The sequence below is a fragment of the Cherax quadricarinatus genome, chromosome 5, assembly GCF_038502225.1.
Source record: "Cherax quadricarinatus isolate ZL_2023a chromosome 5, ASM3850222v1, whole genome shotgun sequence".
In the NCBI taxonomy this organism is placed as follows: Eukaryota; Metazoa; Arthropoda; class Malacostraca; order Decapoda; family Parastacidae; genus Cherax; species Cherax quadricarinatus.
The window spans coordinates 15,271,675-15,292,416 of NC_091296.1; the positions used below are offsets into that span (position 1 = coordinate 15,271,675).

General features: G+C 39.1%; 1 protein-coding gene across 2 annotated transcripts in view; it reads right to left on the reverse strand.

The window, feature by feature from the left end:
- Positions 1–20,742, reverse strand: part of LOC128684893 (solute carrier family 25 member 32) — a 145,748-nt gene that overhangs the window by 55,352 nt on the left and 69,654 nt on the right. For both annotated transcript variants that reach the window (XM_070100655.1, XM_053771221.2), the window contains exons 3-4: positions 20,338–20,736; positions 7,102–7,255 (exon numbers count right to left, since the gene is read on the reverse strand). In XM_070100655.1, the coding sequence (XP_069956756.1) occupies positions 7,102–7,255; positions 20,338–20,470 (287 nt within the window). In that variant the 5' untranslated portion in view covers positions 20,471–20,736. The remainder of the gene's footprint in view (positions 1–7,101; positions 7,256–20,337; positions 20,737–20,742) is intronic.

Genomic DNA, 20,742 nt, shown 5'->3' on the forward strand with positions numbered 1-20,742 from the left:
AGTTAATACTATTTCGTGGCCTCTTATGATCTGCAAATTGCATTTTTTTTTCGCTAGCTAAGCATTGATTGCCGTTGAACTAATCAGACATAACCTACTATATTGACGGCTACTAATCTTTTATCTCAGATCCTAAAATACGTTGAAACATTTATGTGAAGCTAATTTTCCCCAACTACTCCGAAATCAATTATAAACGGCTACTTTGCTTCATACTTATGATAAGGTGGATACTGTACATTAGACAACAGGAAGGATGGATATAAAAAAAAGTAAGTTTATTTAACAATATGACTAACACTAAGTTACAGTAATACGATACCAATTGCTGCCAAAGCCTTTATATTAAAGACTGTTTTGGCCATACATGGAACCTGTGTGAATGTGATGCTGTCTTTAAAGATAGTCTGCAAACAGAGTCCTATTATCACACTTGTCAGCAATCCTGTCATTGTTTAGGTAAGACACATATGCAACAGTTAGGTATCTTTATTTCGAAACGTTTCGCCTACACAGTAGGCTTCTTCAGTCGAGTACAGCAAAGTTGATAGAAGCAGAAGAGACCTGAAGACAATGTAATCAGTCCATCACCCTTAAAGTTTTGAGGTGGTCAGTCCCTCAGTCTGGAGAAGAGTATTGTTCCATTGTCTGGAATAATATGGAGTTGAAGTGATAGGATGGAGCCTTATATAGCGCCAGGAGGTGAGGCTCCATCCTATCACTTCAACTCCATATTATTCCAGACAATGGAACAATACTCTTCTCCAGACTGAGGGACTGACCACCTCAAAACTTTAAGGGTGATGGACTGATTACATCGTCTTCAGGTCTCTTCTGCTTCTATCAACTTTGCTGTACTCGACTGAAGAAGCCTACTGCGTAGGCGAAACGTTTCGAAATAAAGATACCTAACTGTTGCATATGTGTCTTACCTAAACAACCTGTCGGTATTTTATACCATTTTATTGTTCAATCCTGTCATTCCATAATATTACAAATTGTTTTGGCTATACATAGCGCCATGTGAAACAGCGTCCCAAACTGCTTCCTACCAGAATAGGTATGACATGTTTTATTCTAGAGCTAATCTAGCAACATCTGATGTCAGCTAATTGCAACACAATCCTTCCATGATCACATCACAAGGACATGACAACCAGAACTGGATAGCGACTGGTAAAACTTTCAAATCAAGAATGCCATTATCGAAAAAGAACAACACATTGCAGTCAGAAAGGCAAAAATGAACTACAAAATATCATGCCTTTGGTTCTGGTCTCAACATAATTGTAGAATACTGACAACATGTATGTTGAAAATATGAGGTTGCATATGTGCTTTGAAAGAAAAAAGTTCAAGGGAAGGAACAAAATTAAAAGTATTACAGGTCGAAGGGTAATGTGGAGACCAAGGCGGCAGCAGCAGATTTGGAGGTTGCACACTCGACATGCAACAAGAAAAAACTGCTGCAGTCTTACAATTGCAAGTGATGCAGGCCTTATTTATAAGCACCCATGCAATTTTAACCTCTCCCAAGTTTATTAACTACTCATATAAAAAGGAATTCCAACACATGAACAAGTCAAAATGCTACAGAACCCCAAAGAAATTCAATCACACTGACTTCTATATTCTAGGTTAAATCTATAAATGATGCAATACATATACGCATGTTAACGTTATCTGTGTGCTCTCATGACCATTTTGTGTTATGCATGGACTGTCTAAACAAAAATTAATCAAGTTGTCTCCAAATACATGTATATGTAACATGCACTTATGAAACTTCTTTCTACATACTTTTTATTTCTATACAAATGTTATTTATGCAATGTTGGGATTGGTTGGTTGGATTAGCGTTAATTCACGTCAAGTACGTATGCTGGGGAATAAGTACTGTATGGCCAATGGAACAGCAGACAAAAACTATAATTTTTGCCTGGATGAAAGGTCCATGTTTTTCTTTTTTACTTAACTCTTATGCAAATTGAAATTTCTAACTAATAAGTACAAAACTAAAATGAATCCAGGAACAGGAGGAATTTTAATGTTTATTTAACCCACTTAAGTATTTTCCTTGATAACATTAGTTGTTTTCCTTACAAGCCAATACGTCATTATATTTTAAATTAATTTATTACAATTTAATCCCACTTGCAAGATGTCCACTAATTTTTATTACATAAATACACGTACTACATACCTAGTTTGCTATCACCATTCCCTATTCTATACCTTCAAAGAAAATTTGCATTACCATTATTTTGGTGAAGCAGAAAATCTGTAGGGGTCCTACAGAGCCTAAGGAATGGGAGGCAATCAGGTTCAACTGAAGGGAAAGACAGGTCCAAATCCTTGGATCAAGAGTCCTTTACTGGCAAAAAGGACATCTTCACGAAGATGCGCAAATTCCTAAGAAAAATACCCGATACCCATTCTCTTGTATATTTTTCACTGCACCTATATTCAAAACTGACAAGTGTTACCACTGAAAAGTTGTCTTATAACGTTTTTTTTTTTTTTTAACAAGTCGGCAGTCTCCCACTGAGGCAAGGTGGCCCAAAAAGAAAAAATACTTTCATCATCATTCAACACTTTCACCTCGCTCACACAATCAGTTTTTGCAGGTGCTCAGAATACAACAGTTTAGAAGCATATATGTAATGAAGATACACAACACATCCCTCCAAACTGCCAATATCCCAAACCCCAGCCATTGTACAGTGGAACCTCATAAATCGAACTGCTCCCAACAACCAATTATGCAAGTGTATTTTTGTAAGTGCTTCTATAAGTGTATTTTTGAGGGTCTGAAATGGACTAACCTAATTTACATTATTCCTCATGGGAATAAATTCATTCGGTAAAGGCACTCAAACAGCCTTCTGGACTGAAGAAAGTTCGATATTTGAGGTTCCACTGTACTTCCCATTTCCAGGACTCAAGTCTGGCATATAAAAATAACAGGTTTCCCTGAATCCCTTCACTAAATGTTACTCTGCTCACACTCCAACAGCTCGTCAGGTCCCAAATACCATTCGTCTTCATTCACTATCTAACACGCTCATGCACGCTTGCTCGAAGTCCAAGCCCCTCATCCACAAAACCTTTACCCCCTCACTCCAACCTTTTCGAGGACGACCCCTACCCCGCCTTCCTTTCCCTACAGATTTATACGCTCTCCATGTCATTCTACTTTGACCAAACCACCTCAACAACCCCTCTTCAGCCCTGTGCCTAATACTTTTATCAACTCCACACCTTCTCCTAATTTCCACACACTGAATTTTCTGCATAATATTTACACCACACATTGCCCTTAGACTTGCATATTACTTAATATTAAGCCAAGCATGTATTTTTGCTTTTAACTTGAGATTATTACTAGTCTGTCTTTGCATCCTTTTTGGATAAGTGCTATACATTATATTTAATTAAAATTGCAGTCATTTTCAATTCCAAATGTCATGCAAATACAGTGGACCCCCCCGGTTTACGATATTATTTCATTCCAAAAGTATGTTCAAGTGCCAGTACTGAACGAATCTGTTCCCATAAGGAATATTGTGAATTAGATTAGTCCATTTCAGACCCCCAAACATACACGTACAAACGCACTTACATAAATACACTTGCATAATTGGTCACATTGGGAGGTGATCGTAAAGCGGGGGTCCACCGTACAGTAAATCTAAATATTACAGAGCTCTTGTTTTAGCCACTCTCCCAAGTGTCTTTTGTAACCAATCTTATCCCATTTATCTTTACTGTTTCTTATCAGATAGCTATGCTTCTATAGCCAGACAATTTCTCAAGTATCTCATACTACCACTCAAGTACAGGGCCTTATCAACAGCCTATCTAAAGTTCGGATTTTAATACACAGTACTTGTTACCTTTGCAGAGTGTACTGTAGGTACACTAAAATGCTGTATCTTAGTATTACATTCGATATAACCACACAACGTCCATGGAAAAAGCCCCTGAACAAATTCTCATGAAAGCAAAGGTGATAAAAGAAAAAACGTGGTGGTACTGCTTCAAATTTTAGCTAAGGAGTGCCAAAAGCATTGAAGATAATTTTAAGATTTATAAGGCTCTAAATTTAGCCTATCTAACAAGAATAGAAGAATAGTTGCAGGAATGAGTTGAATCTACTGAAATATCACTGATATAAAAAGTAGACAAGTGCAACATCTGGGTATCTATCATAGACATTTTGCCAACCAGTGGCTTTATCAATACAAATTCAAGGACATAATTGGAAGACAGTAGAACTATATACAAAAAGATGAAAAGAAAGATGAGGCAATAACCACAGCTGAGGGACTAATTACCTCATCTTTTTGTATACAGTTTTACCGTCTTCCAATTATGGCCTTGAATTTGTACTGATAAAGCCAGTGGTTGGCAAAACATTTACAATGAAGATACCCAGATGTTGTAAGTGTTGGTATTATATGCCATTCATGTACATCACTGACATTCTTTTGCCACATATTCGTTAAAGAGCCACAAGTTTAACAAATTAAACATTCAAGAAAGTCAAGTGATTATATTTATATTTATGTTAAGTAAGATGCAGTACAGGTATGCCTCACTCATTGACCGAGTTCCGTTCCTACGAGTAGGTTGGCAAGTGAACTGGTTGATAAAAAATAAAGTAAGGAGCCGTCCCTTACCGATATTTGAAGCATACTGTACCGGTAGTGGGATTGTGCCAACTGTCTTTAGATATTGTTTTTATGTCATCTTTGTACCATTCATAACATTTTTAGTATATTAAAAACAGAACTAGGCATTAAAAAAACAATAAAGTACAATACAAATACAGTACACTCATTACTTACCTTAAAATATTTGTAGTCTTAATGTAGGGCGAGAGGCGAGTATTTATTGTAGAAAGAGGAAGAGGAAAGAATGGAAGTATAAAAAGTTTACTGTCAAGGGGGTTAGCATGTATGAGTTAACCTTAAGCATACAGGAATTAATATGCATTTGTGTTTGTTTACATCCTTAGCATCTTTCATTCTCTCTTGTTTGCTCATTTAATAATAATTACTATTCTGGAGCCACTTTGTCTTATTTCGTGTACCGCACCTACACGAAATAGTATGACATTTAAAGTGTCCCAGAGCAATTATGTATTATTATTACTATCGACATACCTTGCTCACTATAAAGGGGCGTGTTCATCTGTTTACATTCTTGGTGTCCCTTGTTTATGATGGCATCCAAGGGTAAGTAACTTTATTCAGGTAGAGGTACACAAATAGTTACACAAATTATCATACATAGCTGCATGTGTAGATTACTTAGAATAGCCCCCAAAAAATGAAAGTTACTTTTTTGAGTTATCCTAGGTAATTCCACATATGCTGCTATAGTATGATATTTTATTTAACTATTTAGGTGTACCTGTACCTGAATAAACTTACTTATCCTCAGATAGCGTAAATAAGAGCCACCGAGAATGTAAAGAGAAATATACCAGGTAACTCCTTCACAGTGAACTACTTTTGTACTTCCCATTCTTTCCTCTTCTAAGTGCTGCTGTGTTTCCAACTATCCTGTACTATGGGTTGCACAATAAATTACAAATTTATAGACGAAATATGTAATCTTCGAGATTGCTCAAAGCTGAGATGTCATGCTGCCGTTTCCATGACCAAAGTTCTCATACAGCGTACAATACTGACTGGTCAGAGAGACCTGGTCATAAGCCTGAGCGGATGTTAAACAGGTAGGTCATTAATGTGGAGTGCCTATACTAATGTATTGTTTATCAGTTAGTATCCTTTATTTTATAAAGCTACTATTCAGTGGCAGTGGTAATGGAAGTTTGGCAGTACAGGCAAGTAAAAGGCAATATTTCTAGTGTTGCAATGAAGTCTTTTGGGATATACACAAATGGCTGTGTTGCACTTCTGTTCCATTACTAAGCACATATGGACATGGTGGTTACAATGAGTTGTCACACTACACATTCTGATAGTGTAAATACACAATACTAGTATATTCTGTACAAAGACTTTCCAGACAATATGGTATGCAATACCAGTATTGTGGGCAGAAAGCCTATGGCTTAACAGAATCCCTTAGACAAAGGACCTGGCTATCTCGATCCAGTTACTGGACAAATTCAACAGTGAAATTTCACCTCATCCACAGTATTCCAGAGATAACACTACCCTCAGCTCTGTGGGAACATCTTTTATGTCAAGTGGGGGCACTGACCCCTGGAACCCTCTCCAGATATACTCTCCAGGTATAGCCAGCAAAGGATTCACAAAACAGTAATTATAGAACAGACGTAGTGGCACTTATAACATCAGCCTGAAAAATAAGGCAGCAACAGCATTGCCACTTACAGGCACACTACCTTGGGTATATAAATTTACATCATTATATGTAGTCTGAATGCAGATATTTTATGTAATATTTAGTTTTAACTACATTAGATTTTCAATTCTAGCAAGTTATAGCTCTAAAGAAAACTAATGCAGTGTATATACTTTATAATACCGTGTTTCTGAATAGGAACATGATACAGTACCTGTATCCAAAGGGCATACCACTAACAGCTGTGGAGACAAACAAGGAATGTTATGCTGCAGTATTCACTCGCAATTTGCATGGAAATGGTCAATTGAAAGCAAAAATGAAAAAATATGTACATGCATCTCTAAGCTTGCTCTGCAATGCATCTTTTCTACACAGTACCTTTACTGTACCACAATAACCCTACTGTGTAATGCATATTACTGAATATCCTTCAGTTAACTGAAGGTCAAGATGAAGAAGCTAAGGTTACTGTAAACAAATCTTCTCTACTTACCATTATCCCTCATGTCAGTCTTATTTCCTCAATTTTCCCCAAGGCTAATTACAATCAGTCTGCTACAATTTATTTCTTTTACAGTCACCTATTGTACACTGTCTATATTAAGAATATTATTAAGATTTAGGCTGACATGCAGAGCAGGATGAAAAATCACCCACTCATTGCACTCTCAACCATTTCTTTACAAATTGCAAGTAAATACTGCTACACAACATTTTTTTTTTACTTAAGGTACAATAAATTTAGAAAACACTTACAAAAGGAAGTAGAGTCCCCAAGCAGAGCCAGCACCCCAAACGTTAGGAGTAACACCACGGTAGAGTCCTCTGATGCCCTCATGCCGAAAGATTTGACACATAGCCTGTGTAAGCCCTGTGTAGTGAGGCTTGGCAGCAGATGAGCCATCACTCACTACACAAGATATACAAATACTTTAGCACATCATATAATAACATCCAGCTGCATACTCAAAAATAATCCAAGCAGAAGCTACATATTTTTTATAATTTAATCAAGGGAAGCACTAAACCCATAAGGGGAAGACAAGACCAGTTCCTTTGATCAACAACTCGCCATCAAGGAATTTGCTTGGCCTTGTCACCATCTCATGTAGATCTACATTACTAAGGCCAGTGGCACCTACTTAGATTTAAGTCTTAATTATAACACCCTCAAATATGGTGCGAGAATTACATTTTCACCTAGACATGAGAGAATGGTTCTGTGGGGTGGGTGTACACACCATAAAAAAATTCTGCTCCATGCAGTGCATTATGGGAACAGCTAACCTCTGACCTTGTTTTTACATTAAACTAGTGACTGAGATAATGTCTACAGTAGGTTTCATTGGTTGTTTCTTGGTACTAATTAACAGATCAGAAGACATGCTAGCGAAAAAGATGATTTTGGTTGGTTGCAGACTGGAAGTCACCTGAAATAGGCCTCAATGTGGTGGAAATATTTGATTTTTGGCAATTTTCCTGAGGAAGGGCAGGGCCCTTAGTATCAACCTCCCCAGTCTGTTTCATAAGTTTTTCAATAGGTATGCTTTATTGGGATAACTTAAGAACATAAGAAAGAAGGAACACTGCAGCAGACCTACTGACCCATGCCCAGGCCTACTGGCTTAAGCCAATGCCCCAACCTAGTCAGGTCAGGTCACATTCACTTAAGGATGGAACACAGCAACTGATCTAGTAGCACAAACTAATCAGGTCCAACTTACACCCACCCACACCCACTCGTGTATTTATCTAACCTATTTTTAAAATTACACAACTTTTAGCCTCTAACTGTACTCGGGAGCTTGCTCCACTCATCCACAACTATTACCAAACCAGTGCTTTCGTATATCCCTCCTGAATCTGAATTTTTTTCAGCTTAAAATCACTGCTACGAGTCCTGTCTAGGCTAGATATTTTCAGCATGTTATTTACATCCCCATTATTTATTCCTGTCTTCCGTTTATACACCTCAATCATATCCCCCCCTAATTCTGCGCCTTTCTAGAGAGTGCAGATTCAGGGCCCTCAGTCTATCTTCGCAGGGAAGATTTCTGATACATGGGATCAACTTTGTCATCCTCCTTTGTACGTTTTCCAGAGCATTTATATCCATTCTGTAATACGGTGACCAAAACTGTGCAGCATAATCTAAATGAGGCCTAACCAAGGATATATAGTTGAAGAACAACCCGAGGACTCCTATTATTTATGCTTCCTGATATGAAGCCAAGGATTCTGTTAGCTTTATTGCGAACACTTATGCACTGTTGTCTTGGTACTTAGCTCAGTGGTGACGTGTACTTAGCTCAGTGGTGACGTGTACTTAGCTCAGTGGTGACGTGTACTTAGCTCAGTGGTGACGTGTACTTAGCTCTGTGAAGACCTGTTCGTGTGCTCTTGAGTGGTGACCTGTACTTTGAGTGCTGACCTGTACTTAACTCTGTGAAGAAGTGTCTTGTTTGCTCCCGTGGACTGAACCAAGATGCCCTCCATCGAGCAACTTTACCAGCAACTTAAGGAAGAATTGAAGGCAGCGAAGATGGAGATACGGCGATTGACCGAGGAAAACAAGAGGATTCGTAGTAGCCCTCCTGTTTCGAGTCCTCAGGTCAAGAAGGGATCGTGGTCAGTGGCTGGACAGCAGGGGACGACGAAGTTGACGATCAAGAAGACGAATGGAAAGCCAGAAACGATGAAGAAGAAAGAGACTGCTGTGGAAACTCCCGTGGAAACCTCCAACGCATTCTCGGTGCTACCCGACGAATGTGAGTCTACTACTGGGATCGTCACGACGAACGACAAGGAAGGTAAGAATATTGTTGTTGTTGGGGATAGCCAGGTTAGATACATGGATAGGGCATTCTGCTTGAAGGACAGGAGTAGGAGACAAAGGGTATGCTTTCCTGGGGCTGGGATGGAGGACATTGTTAGCCGGCTTGACAACATCATGAACGGTAATGGGATCAATCCTATTATTTGCCTCAGTGCTGGAGGCAATGATGTAGGCAAGCGTAGAAGTGAGGATTTAGTTAGAAAGTTCAGGACAGCTATAGACATGATTAGGAAGAAGGGGGGGCGCCCTGTTATATGTGGCATTTTGCCAAGAAGAGGTGTTGGTAATGAATGGTTGTCCAGAGCAATTGGTATTAATTGTTGGCTGGATAAACACTGTAAGGATAATGCAGTACCATTCATTGACAACTGGGACAACTTCTATGGCCGAAATGACATGTATGCCAGGGATGGGGTTCACTTATCCAGGGCAGGTGTGGGTTTTCTTGCTAACTCAGTTGAGGGGGTTGTTAGGACTTTAAACTAGGATTAGTTAGAGGTATGGGTTTAGAAATGATTAATAATGAGTATGGATATATTGACTTATGCTCTGATATTAAGAATCTTAATAGTAACTGTCATGGAGTAACTCTGGGTAATGATAATTTCAGAAATTGTGTAAAAACAAAGATGAATAGGAAAAATGTGCAGAAAAAAAAACATATGATGGTATTTTATGCTAACAGTCGAAGTGCAAGAAATAAAATTAATGAACTACGTTTGGTAGCATGTGCTGGGAACTTTGATATCATTGCATTAACTGAAACGTGGTATGATTTAAAGAGTCGGGATATGACTGCTGAGTGTAATATTCAGGGATTTAAGTTATTCAATGTGGATAGATGTAATGGGAAGGGGGGAGGAGTTGCATTGTATGTTCGAGAAAATATTAATTGTTGCATAAAAAAAGGTATAAAAATAGATGGAGCAGTAACAGAGTCTGTTTGGGTAGAGTTCGTGGAGGGTCAAGAAAAACTAATTCTAGGTGTAATATACCGACCTCCAGGCTTGGATCACGATAGAGGGAGACTTCTTTGGGACGAAATTGTTAGGGCTTCTGGACACAGTAACGTAGTCATAGTAGGGGATTTTAACTTTAGCCAAATTGACTGGAATTCTTTGACAGGTAATCTAGAGTCCAGTGACTTCATGGAAACAGTTCAGGACTGTTTTCTGAAACAGAGTGTAACTGAACCTACCAGGGGTAATAATTTGCTAGACCTAGTCTTGTCAAATAAGGAAACACTAGTGAATAATCTGGAGATCACTGAAGAGCTTGGCGCAAGTGATCACAAATCCATCACCTTTAGCATTAATTGGGAATGCAAGAATAATGATAATACAGTAAAAATCCCCGATTTTCGTTCTGCCGATTATAATGGACTTAGGGAACATCTGTCTAATCTTGATTGGGGTTATCTAGCTAATGATTTTATTGACGATAATCATACTTATGAATATGAAGGGATCTGCTTTTATGATTGTTTTCTTAATAATGTACACAGTGCCCAGAGTATATACATTCCCCAGAGAGAAATTAGGTCTAATAATAACGATCCCAAATGGGTTAACAGGAGGTTAAAGCATCTATTAGGGGAGAAAAGGGGAATTTATAGGCGCATAAGAAGAGGAGAGGTTAACCTTACTGACCAATATGTTCAGCTTAAAAGAGAAGTAAAAAAGGCGATTAGAAAGGCTAAACGTGACTATGAAATTAGAGTCGCTAATGAATCAAAGACTAATCCAAAGGGGTTCTTTCAAGTGTATAGGACGAAGGTGAAGGAAAAAGTAGGACCTCTGAAATCTGGGAATGGACAGCTGACGGATAATGAACTGGAAATGTGTTCCTTATTTAATGACTATTTTTTGTCAGTTTTTACACAGGAAGATGTAAATGAGATTCCAGTAATTAACAATTATTTAGTTCCTGATGAATTTAAGTTAACTAATATTACTGTCACGAGGGACATGGTTATTAAACAGATAGACAAACTGAAACAAAATAAGTCCCCGGGACCCGATGAGTTGTTTTCAAGGGTACTTAAGGAATGCAAGATGGAGCTTAGTCAGCCATTAACGAGTGTATTCAATGCGTCCATCCTTACCAGTGTTGTGCCAGAGATGTGGAAGATGGCTAATGTGGTTCCTATATTCAAATCAGGGGATAAGTCCACTCCTTCAAATTACCGTCCAATAAGCCTGACATCTATAGTGGGCAAGTTATTAGAATCAATTATAGCTGACATTATCAGAAGTCACCTTGAAGAGCATAACTTGATAAATGAATCTCAGCATGGATTCACGAGAGGTCGTTCCTGCCTGACAAACTTACTGACGTTCTTCAATAGAACATTTGAGGCAGTTGACAGTGATAAGGAATATGATATTGTTTATTTGGATTTTAGTAAAGCCTTCGACAGAGTACCTCACAAGAGACTCTTAAGAAAAGTGGCAGCTCATGGTATAGGAGGTAAAGTTCTAGCATGGATTGAGGCATGGCTTACCAATAGAAAGCAGAGAGTTACCATTAATGGAGTGAAATCTGAATGGGGATTAGTCACTAGTGGCGTTCCACAAGGATCAGTTTTAGGCCCTCTCTTGTTCATAATTTACATTAATGACCTTGATGAAGGGATTACTAGTGACATGAGTAAGTTTGCTGATGATACAAAGATAGGCCGTATAATTCACTCTGAGGAGGATATCAATGAACTCCAGGACGATTTGAACAAATTAATGTCTTGGTCTGAGAAATGGCAGATGAAGTTTAATGTGGATAAGTGTAAGGTACTTGCCCTTGGTAATGAAAATAACCCTCGAAGCTATAATCTAGGTGAAGTAGAGCTTGGTCATACAGAATGTGAAAAAGACTTGGGAGTCATGGTAAGCAGAAATCTAAAGCCAAGACAGCAGTGCCTCAGTGTGCGCAACAAGGCCAACAGATTACTTGGATTTATCTCAAGAAGTATAAGTAACAGAAGTCCAAAAGTTATTTTACAGCTCTATACATCACTAGTGAGGCCTCATTTAGATTATGCTGCTCAGTTTTGGTCCCCTTACTACAGGATGGACATAGACTCATTAGAGAACATACAGAGAAGAATGACTAAAATGATTTACTGTGTAAGGAACCTCCCGTATGAAGATAGACTTAAAGCCTTAAATCTCCACTCTCTGGAGAGGCGTAGAATAAGGGGAGATATCATTGAAGTGTATAAGTGGATGACGGGCATAAACAAGGGAGACATTAATAAAGTACTGAGGGTGTCGAACCAGGTAAGAACCAGGAATAATGGATTTAAGTTGGATAAATTTAGATTTAGAAAGGACATAGGTAAGTACTGGTTTTCTAACAGAGTTGTAGATGCGTGGAACAGTCTTCCCAGTGGGGTGATAGAGGCTAGGACCTTGGGTAGCTTTAAGAAGAGACTGGACAAATATATGAGTGGGAGGGGCTGGGTTTGATTGGTGTTGGGGGGTGCGGGAGTTGTTTCTTGAGTAGCTTTAGGTAGATGTCGTTTTGATAAGGACCTGCCTCGTATGGGCCAGTAGGCCTTCTGCAGTGTTCCTACATTCTTATGTTCTTATGTTCTTATCACCATATACACCATTTTTGGACTGTTTTTAAATTAGAATGTGTTGAATTGTGTAAAATTGGTCTAATAACTGAATAACAGGTGCTTTATAGGATAGCTCTGACAGTTGACAGGGCAGTTTCTTGCACTCAGTAGTACAGAAGGCCTCATTTAGATTATGCTCCACAGTTCTGATCTCCATGTTACAGAATGGACTTAAGTGTGCTGTTAAATACATGGGATCATCATCCTTCCCCAAGTATCAAAAACCTTTCCTTTGTGAATTAGGAGGGATATTACCGAAGAGAATAAATGGAAGACATGAATAAAGGGGATATAGGTGGCACTCTGAAAATATCTAACCAAGACAGGACTTGCAACAATGGGTTAAAGTTGGAAAAATTTTGGTTCAGAAAGGATATACGACAGCAATGGTTAGGAAACAGTTGTAGAGGAGTGGAAAAAAACACAAAGGTAGTGTCAATGAGGAAAAAATACAGATGGCTTTAAAAATAAGTTACAAGTAAATGAGTGGTCAAGTTTTCCCTGCCAGAAAGAGGAAAAAGAGAAAGAATTATTAATGTTTATCTTAGTAAAAAAAAAAAGGTTATTACAATACCAGGTTTTTTTTTTACTGCAAATACTATAGTACAGAACGTTCTCATTCATTTATATTATAATTAAGGCAAAGCTTGTGAGCATCACACACTACCTAAGGAATAGGAGGCAATAAGGTCTGATCCAGGAAAGTGGATCAGGATCAAGAGTCTTTCACTGGCCTCACTACCTCCTATGCATTCTTGCTACAAGGAAAGGCTAGGATGACAGTACTGACAAGAGCCAAAGTGTTACGATGCTTGCCAACTCACGAATAGAATGCCATTCATATATGTACTTGTTTCCCACCATATTCAAATACCAGTTGGTCAGGGGGAAGGGAGGCAAGCCTTAGTTTCTCATGACATGTCTAAACTCTGGTGAAGGTGCAAACACTGCTTTACACGAGACCTTTCTTGCTCACAAGACAGTTTTTATTAGCAGAGGTAGATCATGATAAAAAGTACAGTGCATACATTTATACTGACTTAAGACTGGTAAACGATTCATACAAGAATAAAAAAAAAATGTAATGACAATGCCAGTCATCTTGTTGACATTCCCAAGTCACTGACTGGTCAAATTCCAATACTGTTCTACTCATAACATTTTTCCCATACATAAATGTAGTAAAATTGCCAGCAAGTACTAACCTAATTGTCACCTGATGTCTTACTTTCAAAGTGTGATTTTTCTTTAAATGAATATGGTACTAGGTAAAATTCTCATAATATCTGACTAATTTTCTAAAAATTAAGCATGCTAAAATGTTGATTAAAGGCAAAAGTGGGAACGTTGGGCATATTTCCTTACATCTGCTGCCCCTGTTCACCCAACATTAAGAAGGTATTGTACCCAAGTGAAAGGTAACTGGTGTTGATCAGATCCTGTGGGAGGGGATTAAAAGACCCCAGTGGAAATAAGAATCCTCAATGATGTTTTTGACTACAGTACTAGGTTATCCAGGATTACTAAAGCTCTGGATTAATAATCCAAACAATCACCTGCTATTTACATGTTATGTGGATAGTGACCAGCCTACAATATTCTTTAACCCAGTCGTCAGTCGTCAGTGGTCAGTCGTCAGTCGTCAGTGGTTCAGTCGTCAGTCGTCAGTGGTCAGTCGTCAGTCGTCAGTCGTCAGTCGTCAGTGGTCAGTCGTCAGTCGTCAGTGGTCAGTCGTCAGTCGTCAGTGGTCAGTCGTCACGTGAGGTCACAGACCCTGAGCTGCTTTGGGGATTAGCGTGGACGGTTACAAAGCATGGCTTGCTTCTGCAGTGTTTTAAAAACTGAGGTTGGAGAGTTGAAGGAGGAGGTCTTGCTTCTCCAGGAGGAGATTAGGAGGCTGAAGGTCACCTCAATGGGTCTGGGAGAGAGTGTGAGGTGGCTGGAGTTGTGGGGAATGAGACTTCTAGCAGTGAGGTGCAGTCTGTCTCTCGCTGTGAGGAGGCTGTAGTTGGGGAGGTAGCAACAGCTACCAGCAGTGAGGTGCAGCCCAGCACCTGCTGCAAGTGGCGAGTTGTTCACAGTAATGGGAGGCGCATCAGAGTAAGGAAAGTTAAGAGTGAAGATCTGAAGGTAGGAAATCGCTTCTCTGTTCTCCAGGATGAATGTACTTCAGTGGCCAGTGAAGGTAAGGGTACTACTGCCCCTGCTAATGAAGGTAAGCGCATTCTTGTGGTTGGTGACTCTCAGGTAAGATATATTGACCGTGCTTTTTGTAATAGGAATAAGAAGATGAGAGATAGAGTGTGCTTCCCTGGAGCTGGTGTTGGGGACATTGTCAACAGGCTGGATAATATCATGTCAGGTAATGGGAACAAGCCCATTATCTGTCTCAGTGCTGGTGGAAATGATATTGGGAAGGGTAGGAGAGAAGAGCTGCTAGATAAGTACAGGTCAGCTATAGATTTCATTAAGTCTAAGGGAGGGATCCCAATCATATGTAGCATCTTGCCTAGAAGGGGAGTAGGAAATGAATGGTTGTCTAGGGCAATTGGTGTAAATTGCTGGCTAGACAGATACTGCAAGGAACTTGCAATCCCATTCATTGACAACTGGAACAACTTTTATGGCAAACATGATATGTATGCAAGGGATGGGGTACATCTCTCTGGGGCAGGGGTGGTAGCACTTGCAGACTCGATTGAGAAGGCCATTGGTGAAATGCCTATGATTTTAAACTGATGGAAGATAGAGGTATGGGTGTGTGTGGGAAACAAGCAGGTTGCAACACTAGGGTTGGAAACAGTAAATGTATAAAAGGCATTCAGCATGAAGTTATAAATAAAGACAATAGAACAGGTCAGCTAACAAAGGGGGGCAGCAGAGGGCAGCAAGGGACTAGCTCCCTTAAGGTTTACTATACTAATAGCAGGAGTGTTAGAAATAAGATAGATGAGCTAAGATTAATTGCAAGTGCAGGAAACATAGATATTATTGCTATAACAGAGACCTGGCTCAATCTGAAAGATAGAGAGATGCCCTCTGAATGTCACATACAAGGCTATAAATTATTCCACACTGACAGGGTCAACAGGAAAGGTGGTGGAGTAGCGATGTATGTCAGAGACAATTTAAATTGTTGTGTAAGACAAGATATTAAATTAGAAGCGTCAGCCACTGAATCTGTTTGGTTACAGCTTCTCGAGGGCCGAGAAAAACTAATTTTGGGTGTGATTTACAGGGCCCCAAATCTTGATAGGGAGTGCAGTAAACTTCTATGGGACGAAATTCGTAAGGCATCTACATACGAAAATGTTGTGCTAATGGGAGATTTCAACTATAGACAGATTGACTGGAGCAATTTGACAGGAAATTTAGAGTCAGGTGACTTTCTTGATACGATCCAGGATTGTTTTTTAAAACAGTTTGTGACAGAGCCAACTAGGGGAAATAACCTCCTTGACTTGGTTCTTGCCAGTAGGGAAACACTAATTAATAATCTTGAGGTTAATGATGAGCTTGGGGAGAGTGATCACAAATCACTCAGTTTTAATATATCATGGAATTCCCCTAATAATGGCAATCAAGTCTCCGTCCCTGACTTTCGCTTGGCTGATTTCATAGGACTGAAAAATTACTTAGGTGGGCTGAACTGGAATGACCTGACTAAGGGTCAGGTAGGTGGTGATGGTTGCCGATATGATGCTTTCCAGGGCATAGTTCTAGCTGCTCAGTCAAATTATGTTCCAAATAGGGAAATCAGATCAAACAAAAATGATCCTAAATGGATGAACAATAGATTAAAATATCTGATTGGTCAAAAGAGAGGCATATATATGCAAATCAAAAGAGGAGAGGGGCAATTAAGAAATCGATATATTCAGTTAAAGAGAGAAATAAAAAAGGGAATTAGAAAAGCAAAAAGAGATTATGAGGTTAAAGTTGCAAGAGAATCGAAGACTAACCCAAAAGGATTCTTTCAGGTATACAGAAGTAAGATCAGGGACAAGATAGGCCCACTCAAAAGTTCCTCGGGTCAGCTCACTGACAGTGATAAGGAAATGTGTAGAATTTTTAACACATACTTCCTCTCAGTTTTTACACAGGAGGATACCAGCGATATACCAGTAATGATAAATTATGTAGAACAGGACGATAATAAACTGTGCACTATTAGGGTCACAAGTGACATGGTCCTTAGGCAAATAGATAAATTAAAACCTAACAAATCCCCAGGCCCTGATGAACTGTATGCAAGGGTTTTAAAGGAATGTAAAGAGGAGCTTAGCACACCTTTGGCTAATCTTTTCAACATATCACTACAAACTGGCATGGTGCCAGATAAGTGGAAAATGGCAAATGTGATACCTATTTTCAAAACAGGTGACAGGTCCTTAGCTTCGAACTATAGACCAATAAGCCTAACCTCCATAGTGGGAAAATTTATGGAATCAATAATTGCCGAGGCAGTTCGTAGCCACCTTGAAAAGCATAAATTAATCAACGAATCTCAGCATGGTTTTACAAAGGGGCGTTCCTGCCTTACGAATTTATTAACTTTTTTCACTAAGGTATTTGAGGAGGTAGATCATGGTAATGAATATGATATTGTGTATATGGACTTCAGTAAGGCTTTTGACAGGGTCCCACATCAGAGACTATTGAGGAAAATTAAAGCACATGGAATAGGAGGAGAAATTTTTTCCTGGATAGAGGCATGGTTGACAAATAGGCAGCAGAGAGTTTGCATAAATGGGGAGAAATCAGAGTGGGGAAGCGTCACGAGCGGTGTTCCACAGGGGTCAGTGTTGGGCCCCCTGCTGTTCACAATCTACATAAACGACATAGATGAGGGCATAAAGAGCGACATCGGCAAGTTTGCCGATGACACCAAAATAGGCCGTCGAATTCATTCTGACGAGGACGTTCGAGCACTCCAGGAAGATTTGAATAGACTGATGCAGTGGTCGGAGAAGTGGCAGATGCAGTTTAATATAGACAAATGCAAAGTTCTAAATGTTGGACAGGACAATAACCATGCCACATATAAACTAAATAATGTAGATCTTAATATTACGGATTGCGAAAAAGATTTAGGAGTTCTGGTTAGCAGTAATCTGAAACCAAGACAACAGTGCATAAGTGTTCGCAATAAAGCTAATAGAATCCTTGGCTTCATATCAAGAAGCATAAATAATAGGAGTCCTCAGGTTGTTCTTCAACTCTATACATCCTTGGTTAGGCCTCATTTAGATTATGCTGCACAGTTTTGGTCACCGTATTACAGAATGGATATAAATTCTCTGGAAAATGTACAAAGGAGGATGACAAAGATGATCCCATGTATCAGAAACCTTCCCTATGAGGATAGACTAAGGGCCCTGAAACTGCACTCTCTAGAAAGACGTAGAATTAGGGGGGATATGATTGAGGTGTATAAATGGAAGACAGGAATAAATAAAGGGGATGTAAATAGTGTGCTGAAAATATCTAGCCTAGACAGGACTCGCAGCAATGGTTTTAAGTTGGAAAAATTCAGATTCAGGAAGGATATAGGAAAGTACTGGTTTGGTAATAGAGTTGTGGATGAGTGGAACAAACTCCCAAGTACCGTTATAGAGGCCAGAACGTTGTGTAGCTTTAAAAATAGGTTGGATAAATACATGAGTAGATGTGGGTGGGTGTGAGTTAGACCTGATAGCTTGTGCTAACAGGTCGGTTGCCGTGTTCCTCCCTTAAGTCAATGTGACCTGACCTGACTAGGTTGGGTGCATTGGCTTAAGCCGGTAGGAGACTTGGACCTGCCTCGCATGGGCCAGTAGGCCTTCTGCAGTGTTCCTTCGTTCTTATGTTCTTATGTTCTTAAACTGTCCAAACAAATTTATGTTCACATGTGTAGTGCTCCAAAAGTAGATCTGTTTTTTTTTACATATTTTCAAATAAAAAAAACAAGTAGATTGAATTTTTTTTTTTTACAAGTTTTCAAATGTAAAAAAAAGAAAAGATCTAAGTTCGGACAGTTTCAGGGTTAAACAAAATAGTATATCGAACCACAAATAATCAGAGTAAGAAAAAAGCGGCACATCCAACAATGCAGTTCAATAACTGTTTTACACCAAGCTGCCAGTCACACAAACTTTTTAAAGATGTAAAAAAAAAAAAAATTCAATCCATATATGCAATGTCACATTCTTTATCTTGGTCTACCATATTTAATACTTCAGTAAAAAAAAAAAAGGGCAAGCAGATTCATATTACAAGAACTCCCCTTTTAAAAATCATGCTGAAATCTGACCTAATTAATCTAACGGGATGGCTTGTAACTGCATCCCCAACAACTACAGTTATGCCTCACTGGTCTACAAAGAAATTTGAAGCTAAGGCCCTATCTCACTTTTGTAGTTATCTGTTACGAGTAGCTAAAAGTTTGCTAAGTTCTGCTTTACAGTCCTTTACAACCTTTGAAAATAATCGTCCGGGACTGGTGGCTCGTTTAATTTCAATCTTTAGTTGTCCGAGGATCATGTCACTAGAGTCATCTTCCATGATTTATCCTTTTTCTGCCCTGTATAATTATAGACTGTTTTTATTTAGATTATTAACTCCTTGATAACCCAATAAAGTTAAGTTCTGTTTAAGGCCTGCATCTTCTTTCTATTGGGGTCATCTAATCTTTTTTCCCAGGATATGACCCACACTAGTTAGCGAACACCTGGGTACCTATTCACTGTTCGGTGAACATGGGCAGCAAGTTTAAGGAAAAATACTGTTTCTACTAGTGCCAGGGATCCAACCCTAGTTCCTTAGTATACAAGCTGATGCAGCTACCATCTGAGCCACAAGACCACCAGATGTATCCAAAAGAAAAAAATATATAGTGCAAATTTTATCAAGTCAGATTCAGATTGTAATGTATAACTAGGTTATTAGGCAAGACACATATGCAACAGTTAGGCATCTATATTTCAAAACGTTTCGTGTACACAGCAGGCTTCAGTCGAGTACAGAAAAGTTGGTAGAAGCAGAAATAAAGATACCTACTTGTTTCATGTGTCTTACCTAACAACTTTCGGTATTTTATACCATTTTGATATTCACAATGTATAACTAGGGCTTTTATAAATCACGAAAGGAATTAGTAATTACACTAGACCAGGTGCTATCTTATGGAAACAAGTAGTATGTACCTTTACTAAATTATTCTTTGTTACTTTCTAACAATTTGCAATTTTCATAAAAATCTTTAGTATCCTAGGTTAAGGCATCATAATCACCTTGGTATAACTATCTAGTGGTAATATAAGTACATATTTTTTTCAGTTTTATATATAATTCACCTGTATGTACTACGAAACTTCTGTATACAATACAGTCCCAAAAAACGCCATCAGCCAATCAAAATAAGGCATATTATGGAGGAGCATCTCAGTTCCAACTCAGAATTCCACAGAACATTCTGGGAAAATTCAAATAAACTAAAGACCACTGAACGATACTGCTATTATAGTACAAAAATAATTAATTTGGTGTTATTACTGACCGGCAAATCTGATCTTGAGTAGGTCTAGAGGATGTAGGATGAGCGTAGAAGCAACACCACCGAAGACACCAGCCACCAGGTGTTCATACTTGACACCAGCCAGAGGGTTCCTCCCGTTGCTAGACAGACTCATCTCGGCTGGCTTCTTTACTAAGCTATGAGAGAAATACGACACCAAGTGTAGGCTATCTGACGCAAACGCTGCCTGGGTGGTGCAGAGGGCTTCTCATGGTTGAGAGTAGCACATGGATAAGCACACAGGGAGAAGGAACACTACAGAACAGCCAACACCCACTACACACTGGTGTTGACTGAGGTTGGCAGGCAGGCAGCCTCCACCATCACTTCTCCCTCTCTCCCTCCCTCCCTACCACCCTCCTTCCTTCCTTCACTACCTCCCTGCAA